At 42.9% G+C, this 22,129-nt stretch overlaps 1 protein-coding gene and 1 long non-coding RNA gene across 4 annotated transcripts; one reads left to right on the top strand and one right to left on the bottom strand.

Moving 5' to 3' along the window:
- Positions 1-3,199: 3,199 nt before the first annotated feature.
- On the top strand, positions 3,200-22,117 carry LOC136056029 (uncharacterized). The gene is made up of 4 exons (XR_010622907.1): positions 3,200-3,286; positions 17,404-17,724; positions 21,197-21,279; positions 22,019-22,117. It is a non-coding gene; the product is annotated as an uncharacterized LOC136056029 (long non-coding RNA).
- GPR55 (G protein-coupled receptor 55) lies at positions 5,183-11,897 on the bottom strand. 3 transcript variants are annotated; one of them, XM_065747982.1, is made up of 4 exons: positions 11,786-11,897; positions 11,434-11,500; positions 10,215-10,954; positions 5,183-7,870 (listed from the first exon to the last, which is right to left on the bottom strand). In XM_065747982.1, the coding sequence occupies exon 4, from the start codon at positions 7,861-7,863 to the stop codon at positions 6,943-6,945; it is 921 nt and encodes a 306-aa protein (XP_065604054.1). In that variant the 5' UTR covers positions 7,864-7,870; positions 10,215-10,954; positions 11,434-11,500; positions 11,786-11,897; the 3' UTR covers positions 5,183-6,942. The 3 variants fall into 3 exon arrangements, with proteins under 3 accessions (XP_065604054.1, XP_065604053.1, XP_065604055.1); XM_065747981.1 differs by having other exon boundaries at positions 10,215-10,432; positions 11,434-11,897; XM_065747983.1 differs by lacking the exon at positions 11,434-11,500 and having other exon boundaries at positions 10,215-10,432.
- Positions 22,118-22,129: the final 12 nt, after the last annotated feature.

Raw genomic sequence — 22,129 nt, 5'->3', positions numbered from 1 at the left:
GCAGTAGTCTGGGGCTCCAAAACAGACCAAAAAGGAGCAGTTCTTCCCTTATTTTTTTTTTTTAGCATGGAAATCTGCTTGTTCTTGAGGCTGTTGCACTTCATCAAGCAAAGGCAAAAAAGGAAGTGATTTTTCAAACCTCCCCCAAACCTCCTGGCTTGCAAGCAGCAATCTGCCCTTGGCAGTGCCTCTGTGCACCAGGTGGGTGCAGGACCAGGAGGATGCCGTGAGGCAGTGTCTGTTTGTCAGGATGAGAGCTCATATCCCACAGATACCTCTCACCCTACGGGTGCTCTGGGATTGGAGCCCAAAACTGTGCCTCAGGAGGGCGAGAAGAAATGGTGAGCAGGAGCAAGAGGAAGCACATGGCAGGACGTGGTTGCTCCCAAACACTTGCTTGTTGAGTGAGCTTTGACACTTGCCACAAAGCCTGCAGATGTGCCCAGTCTCCCCGCATTGCTGCCACCAAAGTCATAAAGTAAGCAGGCCGCTTTCCGTGTAGGCGGTGTATAAGGCAACAGATCATGATGCGGAGGAAGTGCCAAATGCTGGGGGAGGCTTTTTGCAGTGAAGTTTGGCAGGTGGCTCAGCTAAGTGTGGATGGCAGCCTGCTGCCTGGCCTGGCTGCCTGCAGACCTCAGTGGCAAACCCTCACCCTGGGACTGGGTGCTGGGAAGAACTGTGACACCTATGGCCTGTTAGCAAGGCAGAAAATGGCAGTGATTTAATAATTACAAATCAAATGGTTAATAATTTAATAATAACAAATTAAATGGTTCCTGCATGCATTTTGCTTTGGTGATCCCTGTGTCATGCAGTATACTGCAGTGGCAGCGGCCGGCATTTCATTTTATTTAATAGATACTTAAAAGTGAAATGCACAAGAGCAAATTCTCAGCCAGGGCCCAAGGCAATGAATCGTGCTGCTCTCTGGGCATGGTTTGACACGGGCCAGGGCTGTGCTGGCTGCTCAGCCCCTGCCTGCTGCTTCCCATGCAAACCGTGCTGCTGCAAGCACTGCGTGCTGTGGGGTAACACTGTTCATGACGTTCTGACTTCCTCAGATGAAAGACACTGTAGAACTTCAGCTATTCTTTGCCTGATGATGTATGCTTTGCTGCAGAAGCCTGCTTTAGGCTACATGTTGGCCAGATGTTAAAAAGGTAAATGGAAGGTTGAAAAAGACCTCCAAGATCCCCGGGTCCAACCCCAGCCCACCCCACCGTGCCCACTGACCACATCCTTCAGTGCCGCATCTCCATGGCTCTGGAGCACCTCCAGGGACAGTGACTGCCCCACTTCCCTGTGCAGCTGTGCAGTGCCTCACCCCTCCTTCTGAGAAGAATTTTTTCCTAATATCTAACATCCTAGCCCCACAGCCTGCAGTTTCTCTGCTTTAGGAAGCAGTCACTACAGCTGCAGAAGCACAGCCTGTGCACGGCGGGCTTGAGCCCATCCCCCTGGCAGGCTGCAGCAGGCACAGCTTACCACCATGCACAGCACACTGCTGCATCCCATTCTTCCTCCTCTGGGCCTTTCTTCCTCTCATAGACAGCAGGGCTCTTGTCTCCATGCCCTGTACTTTGGCAGCGCTGAGAGCGCAGACAGAGGGAAGTGTGTGTGTGTGTGTGTGTGTGTGACTTGTCTCTGTGTTTCTCTGCAAGCCTAGCAAGCATGCTGAAATTCAACCAAGCCAGGTTTCCCAGATTTAGTGTTGTGTAAATAACGAAGACGGGCATGTTTCTCATCAGTTTGTTTAGGTAAGGCATGTTTCTGCCCCTCTTCATGGTGACAGTTCCTCCTTTGAAAACCAAATTCCCTTTTGGTGTGCAGTGCCCAAAGTCCCATCATGCCCAAGATGCTCCTATTGGTGGCTCTGCTGCGGAGCTCCACGCACTGCCAGTCAGCTGAGGAGGTGACAGCTCTGAGCACAGGGCTGCTGGGCTCCCTGCAACTCCATTGTCACCTGCAGACTCACGGGTCTCCCAAATGGCACCGCCTCTCTGCAGCCCATTCCTCACCTTTGGCTGAAAGGATGGAGATCTGAGCCTTGTAGGAAGGTGATAGTCTAAGATGGAAAATGTTCTGAAAGTGAGGGGGGAGGAGATCTCCCAAACCCATTTTGATGAGAGAGGCAAAAGTCAGCATAACCTTTGAGAACACCATAGCACTGATTCCTCTTTCACTCATATGCATGCATGTGGGACAGGTTTAGTTGTGGTGATGTGTGTATTTTGGGCAGGCTAAATTATGATGCCGTGCTCAAGTGAAGTATCGCTTAGAGCAGCACACCAAAATGTGAGGTTGAGGGACGATATCTCTGAAGTTCATCTTTGGTCTTCAAACCAGTTTCGACTTTGCTTTGCAATCTGCAGGCTGCTTCAGACGTGGGGTGGCTGCTTTTCTCACTTCTCAGATTTCTGAGCACTTGAAATGACTTGATGTGATAAGCTGCTGGCGTGACATTTATTTAAGAATCTGAGTTTTTATTTAAGCTCTATCTGTTTTACACTTTTTCAGCTAGTTTTTTTCATCAGAATGAAGTGATATTGGCCTGTCCCTGCAGGCGCGTGCCCTCCTTGCCCATGGTGAGCCAGGCCCTGCCCGTGCTTTTCTCTGGGCTTGGGTCCTGCCTCAGCTGCCTTCCCACTTGCAAATCATGCTGTAGTATACTGGCAGTATTTTGGAGGCTGTAATAAGTTCCAACTAGATCTTACACCATTAGAATTTACAGAAAATAAATAGGACGTAGCAAAAAATTACTTAGGTGTGTTATTTCAAATGGATTTGTTGAGCTCAGCATAATATATTCTTCTATAACATCTGAAATCAGTGGAGTGGCACTGATGTAATGTTTTGCTCTCAAGCAGGACTGGGAAATTTCAGATGAGATAATCAATCAGGGAAGAACGGGAATAAATTCCGGGGAAAACCCTGTGTGAGGGTTTTATCTGTTTTCTGTTTTCTTTTTCTTTTGGCTGAACCACTCTTATGCCTGATGGTCTTTCAATTGCTGTATGAGCCTACCCACTGCAGCCTGGGAATCACATTCACTGCTGAACAAACGCTGGCTCATTGTAGAGCATTGGAGGAGTAACCATTGATAAAAATGCCCTGAGGTGCAGACAGCCCACACTTGTGTGGTGGAGGCCTGGCCCAGGCAGAGAGGATGATGGAATGGCCTCGGGACCAAGAGCAGCACTGCTATATGCTGCTGACGGAGGCAACCTGATTTGATTCTGCAGGACGGAGACACAGCTATCTTTCCTGTACCCCTGAACTACAGGTAAGAGCTGATATTCAGTCTGAGAGTCATGTGAGAACGAGGGAGAAAGCACAGCGTTGGTATAGTGGGCTCTTTTATTTCATGGTATTAAGAAACTTGTCAGAAAAAAAAACAAAAAGCTGCAATTCTGAGTGGGCTGCCATCACTGTCAGACATCAGGTGAATAATAATTGTTTCTGAAAAGAAGAAAGTGTTGTGTGTTTAACCAATAGAATGAAGTATGTACGGCAACTGGACATGCAGGCTTCTTTGCAGCAGCTGATTTATTCTTTTCTGAGATTCTGTCTCTGAGTAAATCTTTGCAAAGGAGTGTGTTAATCCATGTGACATAAAGGCTTCCAATGGCTGTTTTTGATTAGCACATTTTTTCCTACTAGGACAATGCTTCTTTGAGCACGCAGTACCTATGAGTCCCTAGGAGAAGAGCTGGGCATTTGAGGGATTCACATTCAGGTTCTTATCATTTTTGTCTGAATTAGAAATAACAGCGAGAGAGAAAAAATCTCTACTGCTGTGAAGGCTGAAAATTGAAATGGTGAACTCGTGTACTTAGTCAGGAAGGCTTTTGTTGTTGTCTGTGAAATGTCAAATGCTTTTCAGTTTTATTCATCATCAAAAGTGTTCAGTGTAACCTCGAGTTGCTCGGGGTTTTTGATTGCTGTTCTCACTGGTGTAAAAATACAACCAACTGGAGATTCTCCAGAGCTAACAGTAAGTCTGGTAGGGGAGGCTGTATGTAAAATTCTGATTTCAAAAGTAAAATAATTTTAGCTGGAGGTCAAGGATGTAACTCAGGGGTATTATTTACATTTAAGTTCATCTTGAAAAGCTGTGAATTGAAAGTGACGTCTTCTTACTGAGAAGATATGCTCCTCTTGTGCTGAAGGATTTGACTGCTGTAGTAGCCCTGTAAAGCCAGCACAGCTGGGCTGTATTCCTTCTTTCTCTTCCTTCAGAAATATCAAGTATACTCAGACAAGCTGCTCATATTTGCATGTATAACAAGCAAAATTTAGACTAATTGAGTTATGTACAATATTGCCTTGGGCCAACAGAGACGTGACGCTGGTAGTGATTAGAAGGAGGACAAGTAGCCCAATATGTCCTCCAAATTCTCTTCTCTGAGTTTGCTGCAATGCATGGCACAAGCAGGCTGAATGCACATGACGGATCCCATCGCTTACATTCTTACAGATAATTCTCATAAACAGATCTCTTGTTCTTTCACCAAGAAAATTAAATTCCTTTCTGTATATAAAGTCTCTCCTTGTCTGCCACTGGCCATGAGCAAGCACCATCTCAATTTCTGTGGGAATCCATGCATCCTTTTCCTCTCTGCCTAGGAGGTCTACGGGCTGATTCCTTTTAAGATTATAAAATTAATTTGTCCAAGTACATAGTGATAAATAGAAGACAAGGTATTGCCTCATTAGCCTCCACGTTGCTTATCAGAACTTAGCACAATGTGCCACACTTGCTGCCTGGTGATTTTTAGGAAGCTAGTGCAATTCCTCAGTCTTGTGCTGTGCTTGAGATAAAGCTATTGGCTATATCAGTGGAGAGGAGGACATTCCCCTCCTGGAAGGGAATGGTCAATTGTTTGTGGAGAGATTTTCCTCAGAAAAACTATAACATTATCTAAACTTCTGGGGGTCTTCATCTCTCCTGTTTTTACACTATTCCCTGTTTATTTCTGGTAATTCAGTTGTTCTTTGTTACTGTAGCTGTGAACCTGAAGCACTTTCTGGGAATCAGAACCTCCAGCTAAGTCTTGGAACTGCTTTAAGGAGAAAATAGTAACAAGTTGGGATGCGATAGGGAGATAAGGATCATGCACTGCTGTCAGACTGTGGAAATTAAAAATTAAAAAGTTTCAAATCACACATTTCACACACACAGTTTATTTTCTAGAGCACTTTCTTTCCAAAACACACATTTCATATGCAAGGTAATGCGAAAAGTACAAGAAAGAAAGGCTGCTTCATACAGAAAAGGATGCAGGTTTCTGAATGACCGAGGCAGTAGCAAATAATATTTTTGCAAACCTCCTGTTTTGTTAAGCTCTTCCTGCAGTGTAACAACAGACAGTGACAAAGGTGATGGTATAAAGCTTTGTTTGTCTCTGAGCTCTTCTCATGACTCAGCTGTGTCAATACCAAGCATTAACAAGCTTTAAAGCACTCTCATGTTAGGTCCAATATGAGATGTGTACAGCTGCCCACTTGTGCAATCAGTCATTTATTTAGAAATCAATTGAAAATTGTATTTTCAAAACCAGCCCTGTCTTTTTTTCTTTCCTTCAAACAGAACCCAATCTCTTTTCCCATTTTAAATAAAAGGAACATCTGCCCTAGAACAAGGACCTGGTTCCCATCAATTTCAAACAATTTTATAGCTGTTTTTTAAAGGTACTATAATGGATTTCTTGATGTGAGGGTGCTTCTGGGTAAGAGCATGAACCATGGCAATATAATGGTACAAGAGATAGAAGGCTTAAATTACAATAAGGTTTAAATTGCAATAAGGGAGACTTTAGTTTCAGCTCCTGGCTGGATGTACAAATGGCCCAAGGGCAGTGACATACCCAGAAGAGCTGCCCCAGGGTGATTAAGGCACATCCAGAGATATTTTGTAAAATGGAAAGCTCTGGCTAGGAGGGCTTTTCTGAGGAATGAGTTTGATAGAGCTTATCCTGTTTCATCTGGGAGCCTAGAGTACATCAGACAAGTGCTCCCAGACTGTATTTCATGTTTGTGATGCTATCCCTGCTTCCCTACATCCTCTTCTCCAAGAAAGAATGTGAAGATAGGCAGAAACATTTCATACATCTATCTTGTTATATGTATGATCACCTATATGTACAGTCTTCCACTAAATGCAGTATTTGAAGGGGTTCTTTTGTTTTTAATGTGCAAAATCTGTTTTAAAGTTGCAGGTTAAAACCATGCTGGTTCCTTAGCAACCATTATCAGAAAGGTTTGTCGTTTGTTGTTGTTACTCCAGATAGATTGTTGTATAAAGAGGTTGTCATGTACTGGGCAGCCTGGTCCTCTGCAGAAGAGCAGGGGGCTGCTGCCCTCTGTAACAGTGCTGGACAGTGATGATGGTTTAAAATACTTGCGGGAGGGCCAGACAAGTAGTTGGAGCAAATGAGCTCTGGCAGAGACCTTCTGCAAAGTTTCCAGTAGGAAAGAGCAGAAGCAGACTTTTGTCCAGATACTTCCTTGCATCTCTCAGTTACCTCTTAAGTTAGCAAGAAGGTGTTGAAGTTATTTCTGGATTTGACTGGCCCAGAGCAACAAGTTCCTGATCACACTGGCAATGGCAAAGGCTGATTTTAATTTGCAGTCCAGTGACCTGGGTAGTTTTCCTCTGACAAGCCTTTCAGATTTAGTAGATTGCATCAGGGCTAATGCTTCTGATGTCACTGACATTTTTGTAATGCTGGTCCTTTTTCCCCCATATTCTTCTGTTTTAATCTTTAAAAAAGAAGACAAATATTCACATTCATGAAAAAAATATCGTCCTTCTCCCCCCTGTGCCCTTCCTCCAATGGACAAGCTGGCCTTACTGCTGGGAATAATGCTATCAAGTGTCCCACCTGCAGGGCCAGCAGCAGCTGAGGAAGACGCATTCTTCCACTGCAGAAGGTCCTGTCATGTGGCACAAGGCTTAAAGATAGGGCATCGTTCAATAATTTTTTTCAAGTGTGTTTTTTCACGGAATTCTTTGGCAGCAAAGTAATAGAAGATGGCGTCCAGACAGCAGTTGAGGTTGGCTAGTATCATTGACACCTGAATGAAGAGGCTGATGGTTTGTTTCAGGCGGCAGTCCACGATCACATGCTGTCTTACCAGGCACTGTAAGCAGATTGCAAGATGGACTGGTGTGAAACATACCAAAAAGACAACAAGGTTGATGATAATCACTCGTAACGAGTCTTCTACTTTCTCTTTGGCTCTGTTCTTGTGATTCAGAAGAATCCAGATGTTTTGTGCAGAGCAGAAAACCATCACTGAGAGTGGAATCAGAAATCCGAAGATCTCCACAGAAACGATGAGAGGGACACTCCAGGCCTCATCTGACATGTTGTGAAAACATTTTAAAGAATCTTTCTTTTGAAATGTGTATATTGGGCTGCTGCAAAGCCAAGCGACTGCCCAGATAAAACAGCAAATCAAGATTGCCCACCTGGGGGACTGGTTAGCTCGACCTTCAAATGGATGCTTTAAGCAGATGTATCTGTCAACAGTAATGCAAACAATGATGAAGATACTACCATAGGTATTGACAAAGTACAGTGACTGTATAAAGGCACAAAGGAGTCCAGGTGCTTCTGCAACAGAGTAGTGCAGCTTAAGTGGGAGGGAGAGAAGCAGCAGAACATCTGCAAGTGCCAGATTGATCATGTAAACTGAGGTTTTGGTTTGTTTCTTCCAAAAGCAGCAGAATACTGAGAGGGCCAGGGTGTTGAGAACCAAGCCGAGAATGAAGGTGGGGATGGAGATCCCAAACCGGAGGGTCTCTGCTAATCTGTCGATGCTTGTAAAGTTGCATTCCCCACTGTTGTTCGTCATTTCTCCCCTAAACCACAGAGAGAACAGGTTAGAGATGCATAGGGCTCCCAGTTAACTCCTCTGTATATCTTGAAGCATCTTTTATTTAGGTGTGAACTGAATAATCTCATTTTCTAGCTGGTATTTAACCTTCAGCATTGGTTAAATTTTGGATTTGAGAGTACTTTAAATTGTAATTGATTAAGAAATTATAATTGGCCTCGGATAATCTGTCAAAGATCAGCAAATGGAAGGCACTGCCTTCTTAAAAATACATGTATGTAATTTGTGTGTAATAAATACTCTAGTTCTTAAATATATATATATGCCTTAAGAAACTATTCCTTAAAATACTTTCCATAACCTCTTTAGACTAGAATCACATTTAGTTCTAATGAAGAAGAAAAAAATGTATATATAGTTCACCTTTTCAGTTGACCTTGACCAAACAGGTAGCTCAAAATAGATTTCAGGAATAAGCGAAGAGTTTTTAAGACAAACTTGATCAAGAAAAGGACCTGCTTTGGAGGGTGAAAGTGACATGTAGTTCATAAGCACTACCAAATGGATCTGGACTTTTCTGAAGGAGCAAAAAAACATTTAGTGACATGATCCTTGTTTACGTGGCTAAAATAGAAATAGAGAGAGAGAAAGAGCAAGTAGAAATGCTAACAGAGGAACTGGCCATGGACTTTGTCAAACCTTCTAGTTCTGCTTTTCATATACATGCTGATGTTGTGCTGAGCTACAGAGGTGGGGTGACATGGCAATCAGTGGGTGATAATGGGAATATGTGAAGTAGATGATCTGAGAATATCTCTGCATCTGAACAGAGAATGTATTCAGAGTTTAACACACTCGTGATGGAAAATGATCTTGTTTCTAGCTCAAATTACCAAAACAGCTGTCACAAATCTGAAACCCAAGAAATATATATATTACTGGTGTATCTGGAAAAGAATCAGTCAAACATATCTGTTAAAGGAAATAAAAGCAAACACAATTTAGGCAAATGTAAAAGTGTTAGGCCAAACCTTCCCTCAGATTTTTAAATAACAGAAAAACTGAAAACCTAAAAAAACCCTAAACAAGGCCTTGTCAGATCTTGCCAGATCATTAACTTATTTGATGAAGTATCTGCTTTTTCAGATAAGGCAAAGGCTGAAGGTCAAAGACACGTGTATTAGAAACTGTGACTGAACTGCTCTAGAAATAACTAAATGCCACAAGACATACTTGGGCTGTTATGTGAGGAGATGTTTACAAGAAACCTGGCTCAGCCTGCAGACAGACAGAGTGGAGGTGAACAGGGAGATGCACAAATTCACCCAGACCAGCCCTTAGCAGATGGCATCTCCAGAGGACTGAGGAAATAACAGCTTTTCTCTGAATTTAGGAAATGCAAAAGGAAATCTGACTGTTATCAGTGGATTTATCTGTCGGAAATGAGAACAAAAAGAAAACCTTGGTTTGTTAGTCAGACTGAGATTGAGTCAGTCTCTTTGAGCTAGCAAGGTGAGGCAGCTGCCTAGAAAGTCGTGTGATTGTGGTGCATGGTAAGTGAGAGAATGCCGCTCGAGCTGAGGATGCACCAGTGCCAGATGTGCCAGGGAGTCATGGGCAGAAGCTGCTGGTACCTGGGCCAGGACAGGTAAGAGGAGATGGGGGTGCTGCGTTGTTGTGTGAGCATGTGTGCCCCGTGAGCAGGAGCACACATTTAGGTGGGGAGAAATCAGATGGCACGAAACATTTCGGAGGAGCAACACCACCTGTTAAACTAGCACTCGATAAATAGCAGAAAATTGCTCATGTCATCTCTTCAAAGTATGAGCTTTGATTCCACCTGTTACTGCATTTCTGTATCCCCAAATGCTTTTTCTTTAGAATTCATTATTGCAAAATTGCGGACAGCACTACTCCTGAAAATAGTTTCAGGAAGGTGTTAGCCAGCCTTTAAAGCGATGATTCCAGGTGCTCACCTCTGGTGCCCTAATCTCCAAAGCTTGAAGCTTCTGATCCTTTAGCCCACCTCAAATTTAAATTTCACATCTAGAGCAACCCATGGGAATTGCTTGCAAACTGTCTGCCATTGACAAATGAGCTCTGATGCTGAATGATACAAAGCTGTATACGTTTTTCCTGTTGGACAGATCGAGGAGTACCCCGGTGTGTACTGGCACGTTGTTCACTCATTAGGTATAAGTTTCATACAGATCACATTTCCTTTGGTTATAGAATCTCTTTAGAGACAGTGCCTGAAGCCTGCTCCCCCCACTGCCCTGCTCCCCTGTGTTGCTTGACTGTGACAAAAGAAAATCAGATTACTTGCATTTCAGTTATTCTCAGAAAAACCTGCATGGATTGATACTTACAGCTGAGATGTTGTCTGGGTGCTTGCAGTGGGTTCCCAAGTGGGTAATTACAGTATGTTTCCAAATACCCAAGCCAGCCTTAGTGATCTACCCTTTCCCAACTCCTCTTCCACCTTCTTAAGAGATAGGCAGCGTGTTTTCTCTCCTGAAGATAATTTTCTCTGTTCTCTAAGAGCTTCCTGAAGAAAATGCCTGCAGCCCTAGGATTGTTTCAGCTTCTGGAAGTCAAAGGGTAACGTCAGAGCCTGGACTTAGCACCATTCAAGGGGGACTGAGTGAGCTGGAGTAGACCCAGTGCTGTCACCACTCCGCTTGTTCTGAATTCTTCCTACTGTGTGAGGATTTTCCACTTCCTATTCAAGTATTAATGGTTTACCAATGAGCAGAAGCTCGTGGTTAAGCCAGCAGCAGATGTACTGACCTAGGAACACAGAGGTTTCATAGTACTAGCTTTACTGATTTTTTTTATTTTTATTTTTTGCAATACAATAGGGTGCATGAATGGTTTTCATTTTGCAGCTCAGATCTGAGTTCATCTGGCTGTAGCTGGGATTCTCACAAGTCTGTGTGTTAGTACAGGTTGGGGATGATGAAGTAAGGGCATGAGAATCCATGAAAGGTTCATTCATAAGAATGTCTTCATCATTAAATCCATGAGTTACTCTAAGTGTAGGTGTAGCTTTAATAAGGAAATGTTAATCAGATGACAGAATGCAGCAAGCCAATCAGTCTTGATCTAGCTATAACACAGAAGAGAAATGGGGGAAATCTGGGTTACTGTTTCAGCAGGGACTTTTACAGCATTTACTGTAATCACCCTTGAATAATTACAGACCGTGTAATCTTACTGCTTTGAAGCAGACTTTGATTGTATCTGTTTTCTAAGTCATTATTCATGTTAGATATGTCTTATTCTCTTATGGACACTTGGGATAACAGAAAGATGCTTAGTGCAGTAAAAAGTAGGAAGTCCACCTCTGCAACATATTTCAGCTGTAGCTGGACAATCTCTTGCCATTTTATACTAAACATTTTGGTTGCACTAGAGTACATTTATCCTTGTCACTGAAACAAAAACTCTTTTTATTCTCTAAGCAAAACCACACTACATATTTCATTACATTCTGATCCTTATAATTATCAGACAAGCCCAGTGCTAGTGTTTAATTGCTGCCAAAAATTCATATATAATTTAATCAATTAAAAGACATTCTCTTACCTCAATCCTAGCAAGGTCAGCAGGATTGCTTCAGTCCAAGTTGTCTCTAAGCAAATGCTCTTGTGTTCTGTAGAACAAAAGACCATGCTCTGCCAGTACTCTTACTAAATAACCACATCCTTTTCTTCTCACTCTTTTTCCCCCCCTATTTCAAAGGGCAAAGCTCTGTGTTTTGTGTTTCTTTATATAGATGAGTGAAGGTGAAAGAGTGTAAAGGCTTCAATCCTCAGCTGTCTGCAGCGAGTAGTTGGCGTGGTGGGAGCAGTTTGTCCCTGAAGAAGAAGCCTGGCTTAGGGCTGGCCTTCACCCGGTGTGAAGCAGCTCAGAGCTGTTACAGGTATGTGGTGCCTACCTCCAAACTGCAGATTGTTCCTTGTGCTGGAGGGGAGGTGGACAAATAGAAAGTTGTAGGAGAGACAGTCATAGAAAGAGGGCTTTTCTCCCCAGTTCTGTATAATTTGCATGCTGGAAATCAGCGGTTCTGCACTCAGCTGCTTCTGAAAGATTCAGCTACTTACATGTGTGCAGCTGTTAAACTATTTAAAGCCAATTCAGGTGTTTGGTTTGTACTGGAAGGCGGCAAACATAAATGTTTATTGGCAAGAGGAGTGAGGTGGACAGAGCTCTGACCTAGTGCCTATGTGTGAGTCACTTAGCAGTCAGCACATGCCCTCTCCAAATGTGCTGCCCTCGAACTCCCAAGACACGCAGAGCTTCCAGGGATTTTTCATCATTAGCACTTTCCTAACAGAGTGTGAAGGTCTTCCTCTGCTTTGGGAGCTGTCGTTTAATGCACGGCATTTGGAAAGGTAATTGTGCTTGCAAAGAGTGAAAGAGCAGAAAAATGGGAGCATTAATCCATTGCCATCTTCAGGAGCTAGCAGACAAGGGTGCAATGCTGAGGAGGACTCAGAGCTGCTGGTCTCCTTAGTCCTCAGCCAGCTGTGGGCTGGGGAGACTGCTGTCAGGTGCTCCTGGTTGCACCAAGTGACATAATGCACTGGAAAGAAAACATATTTGCTGATGGATGACATAGTGATGTATGAGTAGAAGCAGACCGCCTCTGGACCTCTTCTGGTTGGAGTGTGAAACTCACCTGCTGGTGCCAGGAACCACTGTTCTGTGTTGTGGCAAACGCTGGCTGCACATTTACCATACACATTGCAGTACTCCACTGAGGCACCAAACGTAGGGGAAAAAAAAAAAAAAAGTAGCTCTAAATAGCTCTAAATGACATTTTTTTTCACATTGCCACCTGTTTTTGGAGGTAATTTAATCTTCATAGAGAAGTTCTGTTCTTACCACAGGAAAAGTAGCACCAGTGCTGGTGCTGCAGGACTTGAAGAAGGAAAAAAAGCTATTTCTGAATATGTTTTTTTCTACCTGTCTCATCTGCAAAAGAGATTGGAAGAAAAAATAAAATACAGAACCCAGACAAAGCTCGAGTAGAGCTTTGTAACAGGATCATGTGGCTGAGGAAATGAAGCTAGCACGACTCGTATCATTTGGGAAACATGTTATAGAAGTGGAAGGTTTCAAGGGCCTTCCAACTTCTGTCTTCTCCGAGCTGTGGGCTAGCTACAGGTCTCAGCAACACCCCACAGAGAACCTGAAGGCATGATAAGAAATCTAAGAGTGCAAGTAAACATTAAAATTGCATTTTAAAACCCAGTGCCACCTTCACTCCCAGGTATGCTCATGGCTCTGTGAATTTCCCCCTTGTTCATTGCTCATGGCTCTGTGAATTTCCCCCTTGGTGTCACCTGGTGAAGCAGAGCTAAAAAATTCAGCATTTCTGCACACCAACTGCGTGGTTGCTAAGTTGGCAGTTTGCTTGTGATATGTGTGGGTGCATAGCTTGTATGTAAGCACACAACTTGTGGGTACACAGATAAGTTGTCCTTTTTTAGGCTAGCTCTTCATTTACAACTAGTACAGCTTAAATCTAGAGCATGTCTAATCTGAGCAAGCTGTGAATTATCAGCTGAGAAATTAGAGTTCATTTCCCCTTCTCTTTGGTGGCCACTTACTTAACTTTTCCCAACAAGTGCTCAGCAAGGAATATTTCTCTGAATCCTTCATGTTCCCAATGCCTTTATCACCCAGCAGTCCTGCTCACTAAATGCTCAATTCCAGAGATGCAGGCAGATATATTTATACCTCTGAGGCTTTTGATGGGAAGGAGATAGGGTATATTGTCTGCTTCAGTTTTTTTTGCTTCTCTTTTTCTTTTCTTTTTTAATGAACCACAGAAGTGTGGTAAATGCCTATTACTAACCCTGCCTAGAGACAGCAGTTTTATCAGCCTTATCCTTTTGCCATTATTGCACTGCAGCTACAAAACGAATAGTGGTCAGCGGGAAAGGAATAACCTAAATAAAAGTCTGAGTAACTAAAAGGAAGTATACAAGCGAACAGTGTGCAAAGCTTATGGCAGAGATAAGGCTGAGAGACTGACCAGCCTGGAGAAAACAGAGGGAGGATTTTATCAATGCTCATATGTTTATTATGGGCAGAAGTTAAGTGGATGGGGACAGGCTCTGTGCAGTGGTGCCCAGAGATAGGGCAAGGAGCAATGGACATAAACTGGAACGCAGGAAGCTCCATACAAACACAAGGAAGAAAACTTCTTTGAGGGTGACAGAGCCTCGGAACAGGCTGCCCAGAATGCTGGTGAGATCTACTTCTATGGAGATTCTTAGGGCCTGTCTGGATGCTTTCCCATGCAACCTACTGTAGGGAAACTGCTTTAGCAGAGGGGTTGCACTCAGTGATATCCGGAGGTCCCTTCCAGCCCCTGCTATTTGTGATTCTGTGGGTTTCTTTAGAGTCTGGTGATTTTTCTCCATGTTTTATCCCTTAGGTGCAAGTGTTCCTGTTGCTAAGCCAGGTAGCACTCATTGTTTTCAAGGACCCAAAGGCTGTTTAAAAGGAAACACATCCAAACATTGCAAAACCACATTCATTTGCATTACAGCAGCATGAATGCTGCCGTTCTTTTTTGAGTGGAAAATATATCAAAGCAACTTTGCAATTCAGCTTTCGCAAATGTCTAAAATACGTGCTTGCTTGTATGGCCAGAACAGAATGAGCTTGGTTTCAGATCTAGAATTAGGATGCTCAAATGCAAATGAGTCAAATTTCAAAGAAAGATGAGGTCTGACCAATTTCTGTGCCAACCTGGAGGCATGTGTGTTTTACTGTCCCAGATAACTATAAAACAAAGAGTCATCCAGAGCAAAAAGAATCAGGAAAAGGCATTGTCCAGAGAAGAGCTGGCATGTGGGTGACAAACTGTGTTTGTCCTTGGGAAACTGAGATATTAGGTTGTCATGTTCTGAGCAGGCTACCATAGCTTGCTTCCACTAACTTGGACATTTTTAGGAGGACTTCTTCTAACTCCAGCTCATCGGTGCACTAGTAAAAAGGAGAACTACCCAAGGAGCCATTGATGGGGAGCAGCCACATTCAGCCTCTGCCACACTGAGACTAATGCCAACAAATGCAGTAGCTCTTGGAGCTGGCTGCCTATGAGTATAGATTCATTCCTGACTTCATTTAAGAAACCTTACACAGAAAGTACCACATGTTGAGAGGAAAGAAACCGGTCTGGTGAGAGGCCTGTCAGGTGCTTGGGTGAGCAGAACTATTGCAGGAATATTTCTGAGGCACAAATCCTCAAGCTGTATCTGATCCAGAAGTTCACCAACAGGACACCAAGCACACAGTGTGGCATCTTCCTCGTAGCTTCAAAGGGCCACAATCCACACCTGAGAGACAGAGCAGCTTGCACTTTGCCAAAGCACTTCTGGTCATGGATGTGCCAAAAGGCTACAACTTCTCTTGGGTGCTCATAGCCAGGAAAGCTGTGAGCTCAGCCCTAATGAAACTGTGTAAGAATAGACACGGGGCTTCCTGCTTGAAGAATATACACAGAGCTAGCTGCACAAATGTGCTTTCCTGCCTGCTCCAGTGCGATTTTCCAGCACGCCCCACCAGTGCTAGCTGAGGTTTGTGGTTACTCTGTTGGCTTTGGTGAAGCCCAAGGCAGATGCCATCTTCCAAAATGTATATGATTCTTACAGGTGTTTCTATGGGATTTATACAGATGGTATCTTTTGAGGAGCCCCCTGGAAAGGAAAAAATGTAAGGTTACTGTGTTAATCTTCTAAAGTAGAGAATAACTTCTGTTTTATGAAGATGCTATGCTTACTGAACAGTGGCACGGCTGGAGGAAATGGTGTGCAAAAAAACAGAGGTTTCAGAGGAAGCAGTGGCCAATTTCACATCCATCCAGTAAAAAGAAATACCGGTTTGCAGTAATGTACGTACAAGACACGCTGGGATCTGAGCAGTTGGAGGGCATAGCTCCTTGGCAGGCCTCTGAGCTCTCAGGCTCCTGTGGGTTAGAGTGCCATATTGCAGGATGTCTCTCCTGTCAGACAGTATGTGGTTCTTACACATTATTCTTTTACCTCACACAGGAGAGATCAAATCAGAGTGATGTTATGATCACAGTCTGCACCACAGAACACAATACTCTAATAAATGGTGTATAGAATACTTTTTGTTCCTTAGAGTACCTAGAAAACCATTTTCTTCTCAGCCTTTGCATTGCATTTGATAATGAATAAGGAGATGACAAATATTATTTTCTTTGTATTCTAGTTTTATCAAGTATTACATGACCATTGCTGACTAATGGAAGTCAGCAACCTTCACTACAGGCTCACACAGAGGGATGGCAGTGAAGAAAGGTGGCAGGCCCACGCCTGCCTTGCACAGTCATTCCTGTACTTTGTGTGGAGCTGCCTTGTCTGCAAGGTTTTGCACACCCAGTGCTATGACTTCCTGAAAGATGTATTTCTGTTGAATGGCTTGAGTTGAAAAAGTGCTGACTTGTACAGAAACTGCAATTTTTTTCCCCACTTCTCTGTAACATTTCCTTTTCCATCTCTCCTCAGTGTAGGGACTGGTATTTCTGGACAGAAAGCCTCACACGCCCACACCTATAACTGCAATGGACTGGAATTGAATGAAAATCACAGGTTGGCCTAATAGCAACATTTCCAACATCTGAGATGTGGCCTGGATCGCTGCAGATACAGTGAAGTCTGCCATTTTACACCCCTGAATTTCCTTGTGAGGGGTCCACTTGGGCATTTTTGCTCTTCACCACCACCCTAGAAATGTGTAGATGTTTATTATCAGCAATCTGCAGTTCAAGGCTTAACTCGTGGTTAACAGGGTTTAACTTGTGATAGCAGGTTTGCAGCATTTGATGGAAAGGGGCAGGTTCATTGCTGTTTGAAGGTGGCTGGGATCCCCCTCTTCTTTCACTGTCTGTGCTTCAAGTCTGGAGGGGCTAGATGGACAAGTGCTCCTTTTTAGGGCCTGAAAAAATAGTGTTCCTGTGTTTTTGAAAGCACTGATCTGCAGAATTCCTCAGTGTTGTAGCCAAGTGGGAACTAATGAAAGCCATGGCCCAAGGCAACGACTAATTAATGTTAGCACTGCTATATGCAGTGGGGATCCCTTAGTAGTGACTACACAGCAGATTGAGATCCATCTCAGGAGTTTAAAAATATGAACATTAAGAATAGTCTTACTCTCTGTGCTCCCCTGATTGAATTTCTTCTGACAGTGAGCCAGGAAAGCTGTTACTTTGATGCAAGACTATTTAATAGGAAAATTTTCATCTACCTTGCACTTGTTTGCTATAGAAGTCTAAAATACATTATGGCTAGAAAATAGGTGCGTATCTTTCTGTCTGAGCCAGTGCCACTGAAAGCAACTAGCTGGCTGACTCCAGCTGAAGAGCACTGGACTGAGTAAATGTAAGTATACTATGAAAAGTGTCACTCAAACTGTCTGCATCAAGTTGTTTCTGAATCTTTGCAGAATATTTCCATTGCAGTTCAAAACTCTTTCATGCTATAATCATATCTCTGTTGTTGTTTACTGTTCAAGGCAATTTGGTCACTGTTACAGAAGGTCTGTGAAGGTCTGAAACCACTGAAATAGAGCAAGCTAGAAGGGGAAGCCACAGCTTGCAATCACTATCATCTCAAAACCCAAACCCAATGGCAACGCCATGCATGTAGCTGGGTGGGAGCATCAAAGCCCATTGCCCTTGAGCCCATTTGCTCCCATCCTGCAATGGCAGAGTTCTGTGGGCATCTGAAACTCCTCAGCTCCAAGAACCTGTGTTTGGCCATCCACAAAGAACATCTCCTGTGCTTGTGTGCTGCTTGGTTGATGCCTGTGAAAGAAGCAGACAGTAAATAAGAGGTAAATCTTTTTCTCCTAAAACTCACTGGGTCTTAGCTAACAGTTTTTCTGGGATTCTGTAGGGATTCAAGTCTCATTAATGTATGTTGTATTCACATTCTGGGATTTTCCCATTTTAGCTGGTTATAATGCCAAGTTCCCAGTACATTTCAACTGTTTTCAGACCAATGTGTTTTCAACTGTGCTTTCACATTTGGCTGAGCATGTCTCAAAGGACTGCAGAGAAATGAGACGATCTCTGACACCACGCAATACGGCTGAAATGAGTGCTGCTGCACAAGGGACAAGGGTGTTTGAGACACGAGCTGAGGCTCATTTTTCATACTGGCCTTGTCTCAGCTGGATGATGGCAGTTAGTTTGCCAGTGGCTCACGTATTGGTTTAGCTTAGGTGTTTTTCTTGATCTTTCTGCACAAATTGCTCATGTCACAACAGAAGTGCACTGTCAGAGTGCACTTTTCAATATAGACCCCCCCAGTCTGTGCCCCCTCCTCTTGGCACTTAGATCTTTGGATAAGAAGGCGAGAGCGTCAACCTTGCTGCTGCCATAACATACCCTGAGAAATCCCAGAGCACCAAAGTCTCAGATTTAATCAGTGAGATGTTTAATGTGGAGATGCAGTGGGTGCTGCTGAGAAATAGAAAGTGCCCAAGAGGAACTAGTCAGACATGACAAAAAAATTTAAAAAAAAAGAAAAAAAGAAAAAAGAAAAAAGAAACGTGTAAGAAAGTACTCGCAAGAAGTGATTTCTGCCTTTATTTCAGATTGGTTTGAGTGGTTGCCTCGGTAGGTAGGGTAAACACAACCTGACAGTGCCATCTTGTGGTGGTAGACAAGAGGCCTCTAGGTGGGTCTTAGTTTTTGTCGTTCTTCCTCTCTTTCTAGATGTGTATACATATACAACATCTGGTTCTGGCTACCTGTCGCTGCCAAGAGTCCTTTCATACAAGTTAGAGTGAACAAATGGCTTTGGAAATAAAACTGCACTTCATGTGAGTACAATCGTGCCCCTTACAATGATAACCTTCCAGCTTTCTGCTGCAAACCAAGTGCTAGAGATATACTCGTAATGCTGAGAAGGCCTATTCCCTTTAGCAGAGGTGCATTCTTATAAACAGCCTGTATAGAAAAGCCTCAAAAAGGCAATCTGCAGGAAAGTGAAAAGCCCCAAACGAATGAAAAGTACCTCTCAAATTGACAATCAGTAGCAGAGTGGCTGAAACTGTCATACAGTCAAAGACAGACATTTTCTGAGCAGAGAGTAAAGCAAAAAAATAAAAATAAAAAATAAAATCTTACAGAACAGAAGTTTTGGCAAGTAAATTCAGCAGGTTGATCTCTCTTAAAGTGGTTGCTAAGACCAGACAAGCGGTGCTGGTAGAGTCATTGTTCCAAGGCGAGTGAGAAACTCGTGAAGATAGGATATGGGGTAGGAATTTAACTGTACTCTTGCCTTGAAGTCTTGTGCTTTTGGACTCCTCACTCACCATGGGGGTCAATTTGTATGAATGCATCATGAGTGGCATATTTTGGTCTTAGCAAAAAGGGACTTCAGGCTCTTAGAGTGGTCCCTGATGGACCTGTGCTCATCAGCCATCAGTGTAGTCAAAGCAAGTCAGACAGCTGAGAGCAAGTCAGACAGCTCCAGTGTTGCTTTTGTGATACTGGACTTAAATATTCTAGGACAGAGAAAAAAGTTCCCTTGCAAACAATTTCACTGAGCCTAAACCTACAATTGGGATCGTTTTGAAGCACCAAGATATGCAGTGGCAGCTGAACAGATGTGCAGATATTCCTCCAATTCTACCTTAGTTTTGCCATAGTGGACTTGTTAATCAGTCACTAGTGAAACACAAAAGCTCAGCTTGCTCATCACTTTAGCCTTGGCAGAGTTTTCCTGGTGAAATAGGAGCCATCTGGGGGGCCCCATGGTGCATGGTACTAACACGACACTGTACCTCTGCAAATCTTACCATTCCACATTGTTTAACCAAAAAGCCTTAAACTGAAGTTAATTTAACACCACAACACACTGCCTCACAGCTCTGACATTCTGAAGACAGCAGTTGTATTGCTGTGCTTGCACAGCTCTCCGTGCAGCATCTGTCACCTCTCACTGTTCTGTCACAGCAGTGGATGGAAATGCCAACCTTCTGCAGCCTGAGGGAAGGGGCTTTACCTTTCTGCCTCTCATTCATCTCCAGTGACTTACAGTCAAGAAATGGGTGCATAAAAGAACAAATGTGACAATTGTGTGGAAAAGCAGTTCCATTTTCAGATTTTAGCATAATCCTTGTACTCGTAGAAGTTAGAATAAATCATAATGCTGCAGGTTGTATTTTATGAATGAATGAACTTATTGTTATATAATGGTATTTCTTTATGTTGTTACATGTTATGGAAGATTTCTCTGTTTGCAGCCTCCTAAGTATTTCAAATTGTACTGACAAGTTGGATGAACGGTTTGGGAAGGGAAGAATGTGATGGGTCATAAAGTTGTATGCATGGTTTTACATGATGGAGCATGACTAGAGATGAAATGGAAGGTTATGCTGAAAAAAAAGCCGATATAATTATAGAATAAGCAGTTTTAAGGTTTTAGAGGGCAGTGTTCAGCCTTGGGTGCCTCTCCTAAAAAAAAAATAGAGAAAAAGAAGTAAAGCAGCCCAATTCAAGAGAGTAAAACAGGAACAAACACAATGAGTTACTTCTGAAATGCAGAAGTGGCTGAACACAGAGCATAAATGTTTCAAGTGTGCGGGGTATAAATAGGTCTTCAAACACAATGATGGTAGCTATTCAGATGAAGGGAATAGATAGTTTGCTATATCCCCACTGCAGATAGGAAGAGAAATATTGGCTTTACACTGCAGCTGGAAATGCTCTGCTCCGAAGCTAAAAACTCTTGTGGCTGAAGAAGGTTGAGCATTGGAAATACCCCTTCCTGTGAGGTGTTATTAAAAGTAAGTTGGATGTGTTTCTGCTTGTTATAAGACAGGAATGCTTCAGCTCCCCTTCTTTAGATGGCCCCTTCTTGCCTTTTCTGCAAGCATGCTAAAGACTGGGTTGAATTAGAGCTATCGCCCTGGATAACGTGACAGCTGCATGTGTGTTAGTACTGAGGGTGCATAGAAGACCCGAGCTATTAGGCTCCTTGAGTACCAATCAGTGTAATCCCAGAGTGACATAAACTCTTAACATAGTATAAGTCCCCCTTAATTTCTGAAAGTTGGCAGTAGCCATTTACCAGATGATATCATCATTGGGTTTCATTATACTCTGCCTAATTTTGAATGGATTTGCTTCCTCATCTCAGCCTTGGCTGCAGCTGACTGGAAGTCAGCAGTGACTCTCCCTGTGCACACCACTACACTTCATATAAAGCAAGCAAACAGTGGAGAGATACAGAAAAGGGGAGGGAGAAGGAAAGAAAAAAGGATGTAATGAGGAATTCATGCCATTTTTCTTCAGATGCATCTTTGCCACGTGTCATTTGTAGAGAAGAGTCTGTACTACTGAAGAAATCCTTTCTGGACTACTCACAGGAATCTGAGGTAAAGGAGCATGTATCTTATTTTTGTGTTAGACTTTTAGAGAGTTGTTAAGGGGTATTAGCTGTAACTTGCACTGCTAATTCTATCTGAATTCTATTCAGATTCTATCTAATATTAATTAATATATAGATATAATACAATAGATATAATATCTATTCTATTCTATCTAAACAAAAAACCTTTTGTTTTTAACCAGAAAAATCATGGAGCTTTTTCTCCTAGAAGGATAGATCATTTGATATCATTTGGCTAATGTTTTAAAGATCTGTAAGTATATTATTTTATTGCCAAAAGCACCGGTGCTGTAAAAGATGAGGGTAGAAATACCATGCAGCTGCAGCAGACAGATGCAGATCTGAGGCTTGCTGCTAATTGTTGACCATGTCACTCTTTTGTGGATCATAATCACGTAAAAAGCCACAAAGATACCTGCTTAAGAGTGAAAGGAACGCCTGATTTTTACGGTTAGGGAGAACCACTTAATGATAAACACTGAGATTCTGCTCTGTCGTGCTATACTTTAATGATTGCCCTGTTGTCCTGCCTGCACTGCGAGTAAATTGATGATGTTCGGAGCACTGTTTTTAACTGTCAGGGAACTGTTTTTACAGAAGTCTGGTTTTAGCAGTAATTTAGGATTTATTAATACTTTTGTGATATGATTTATTGTGAAGTTAGACTGCATGACTCTAAGTAGTGCTTAATCAGCACTCAGTAAATTCTATTCTGTCCCAAAAAGGGCTCCTCTTTAACCTCAATCAGTGGTGAATCTCAAGAGGTTTAACCTGAAAGGTGTCCTACCCAAGGGAGAGATCAAGGACCACAGCTCACTGCAGACCTTGAGAGTTCA

Source organism: Cyrtonyx montezumae, unplaced genomic scaffold, assembly GCF_038088225.1.
Source record: "Cyrtonyx montezumae isolate F1298 unplaced genomic scaffold, pur_monq_1.0 scaffold_5, whole genome shotgun sequence".
Taxonomy (NCBI): domain Eukaryota; kingdom Metazoa; phylum Chordata; class Aves; order Galliformes; family Odontophoridae; genus Cyrtonyx; species Cyrtonyx montezumae.
This window is presented reverse-complemented; position numbering and strand designations above follow the sequence as displayed.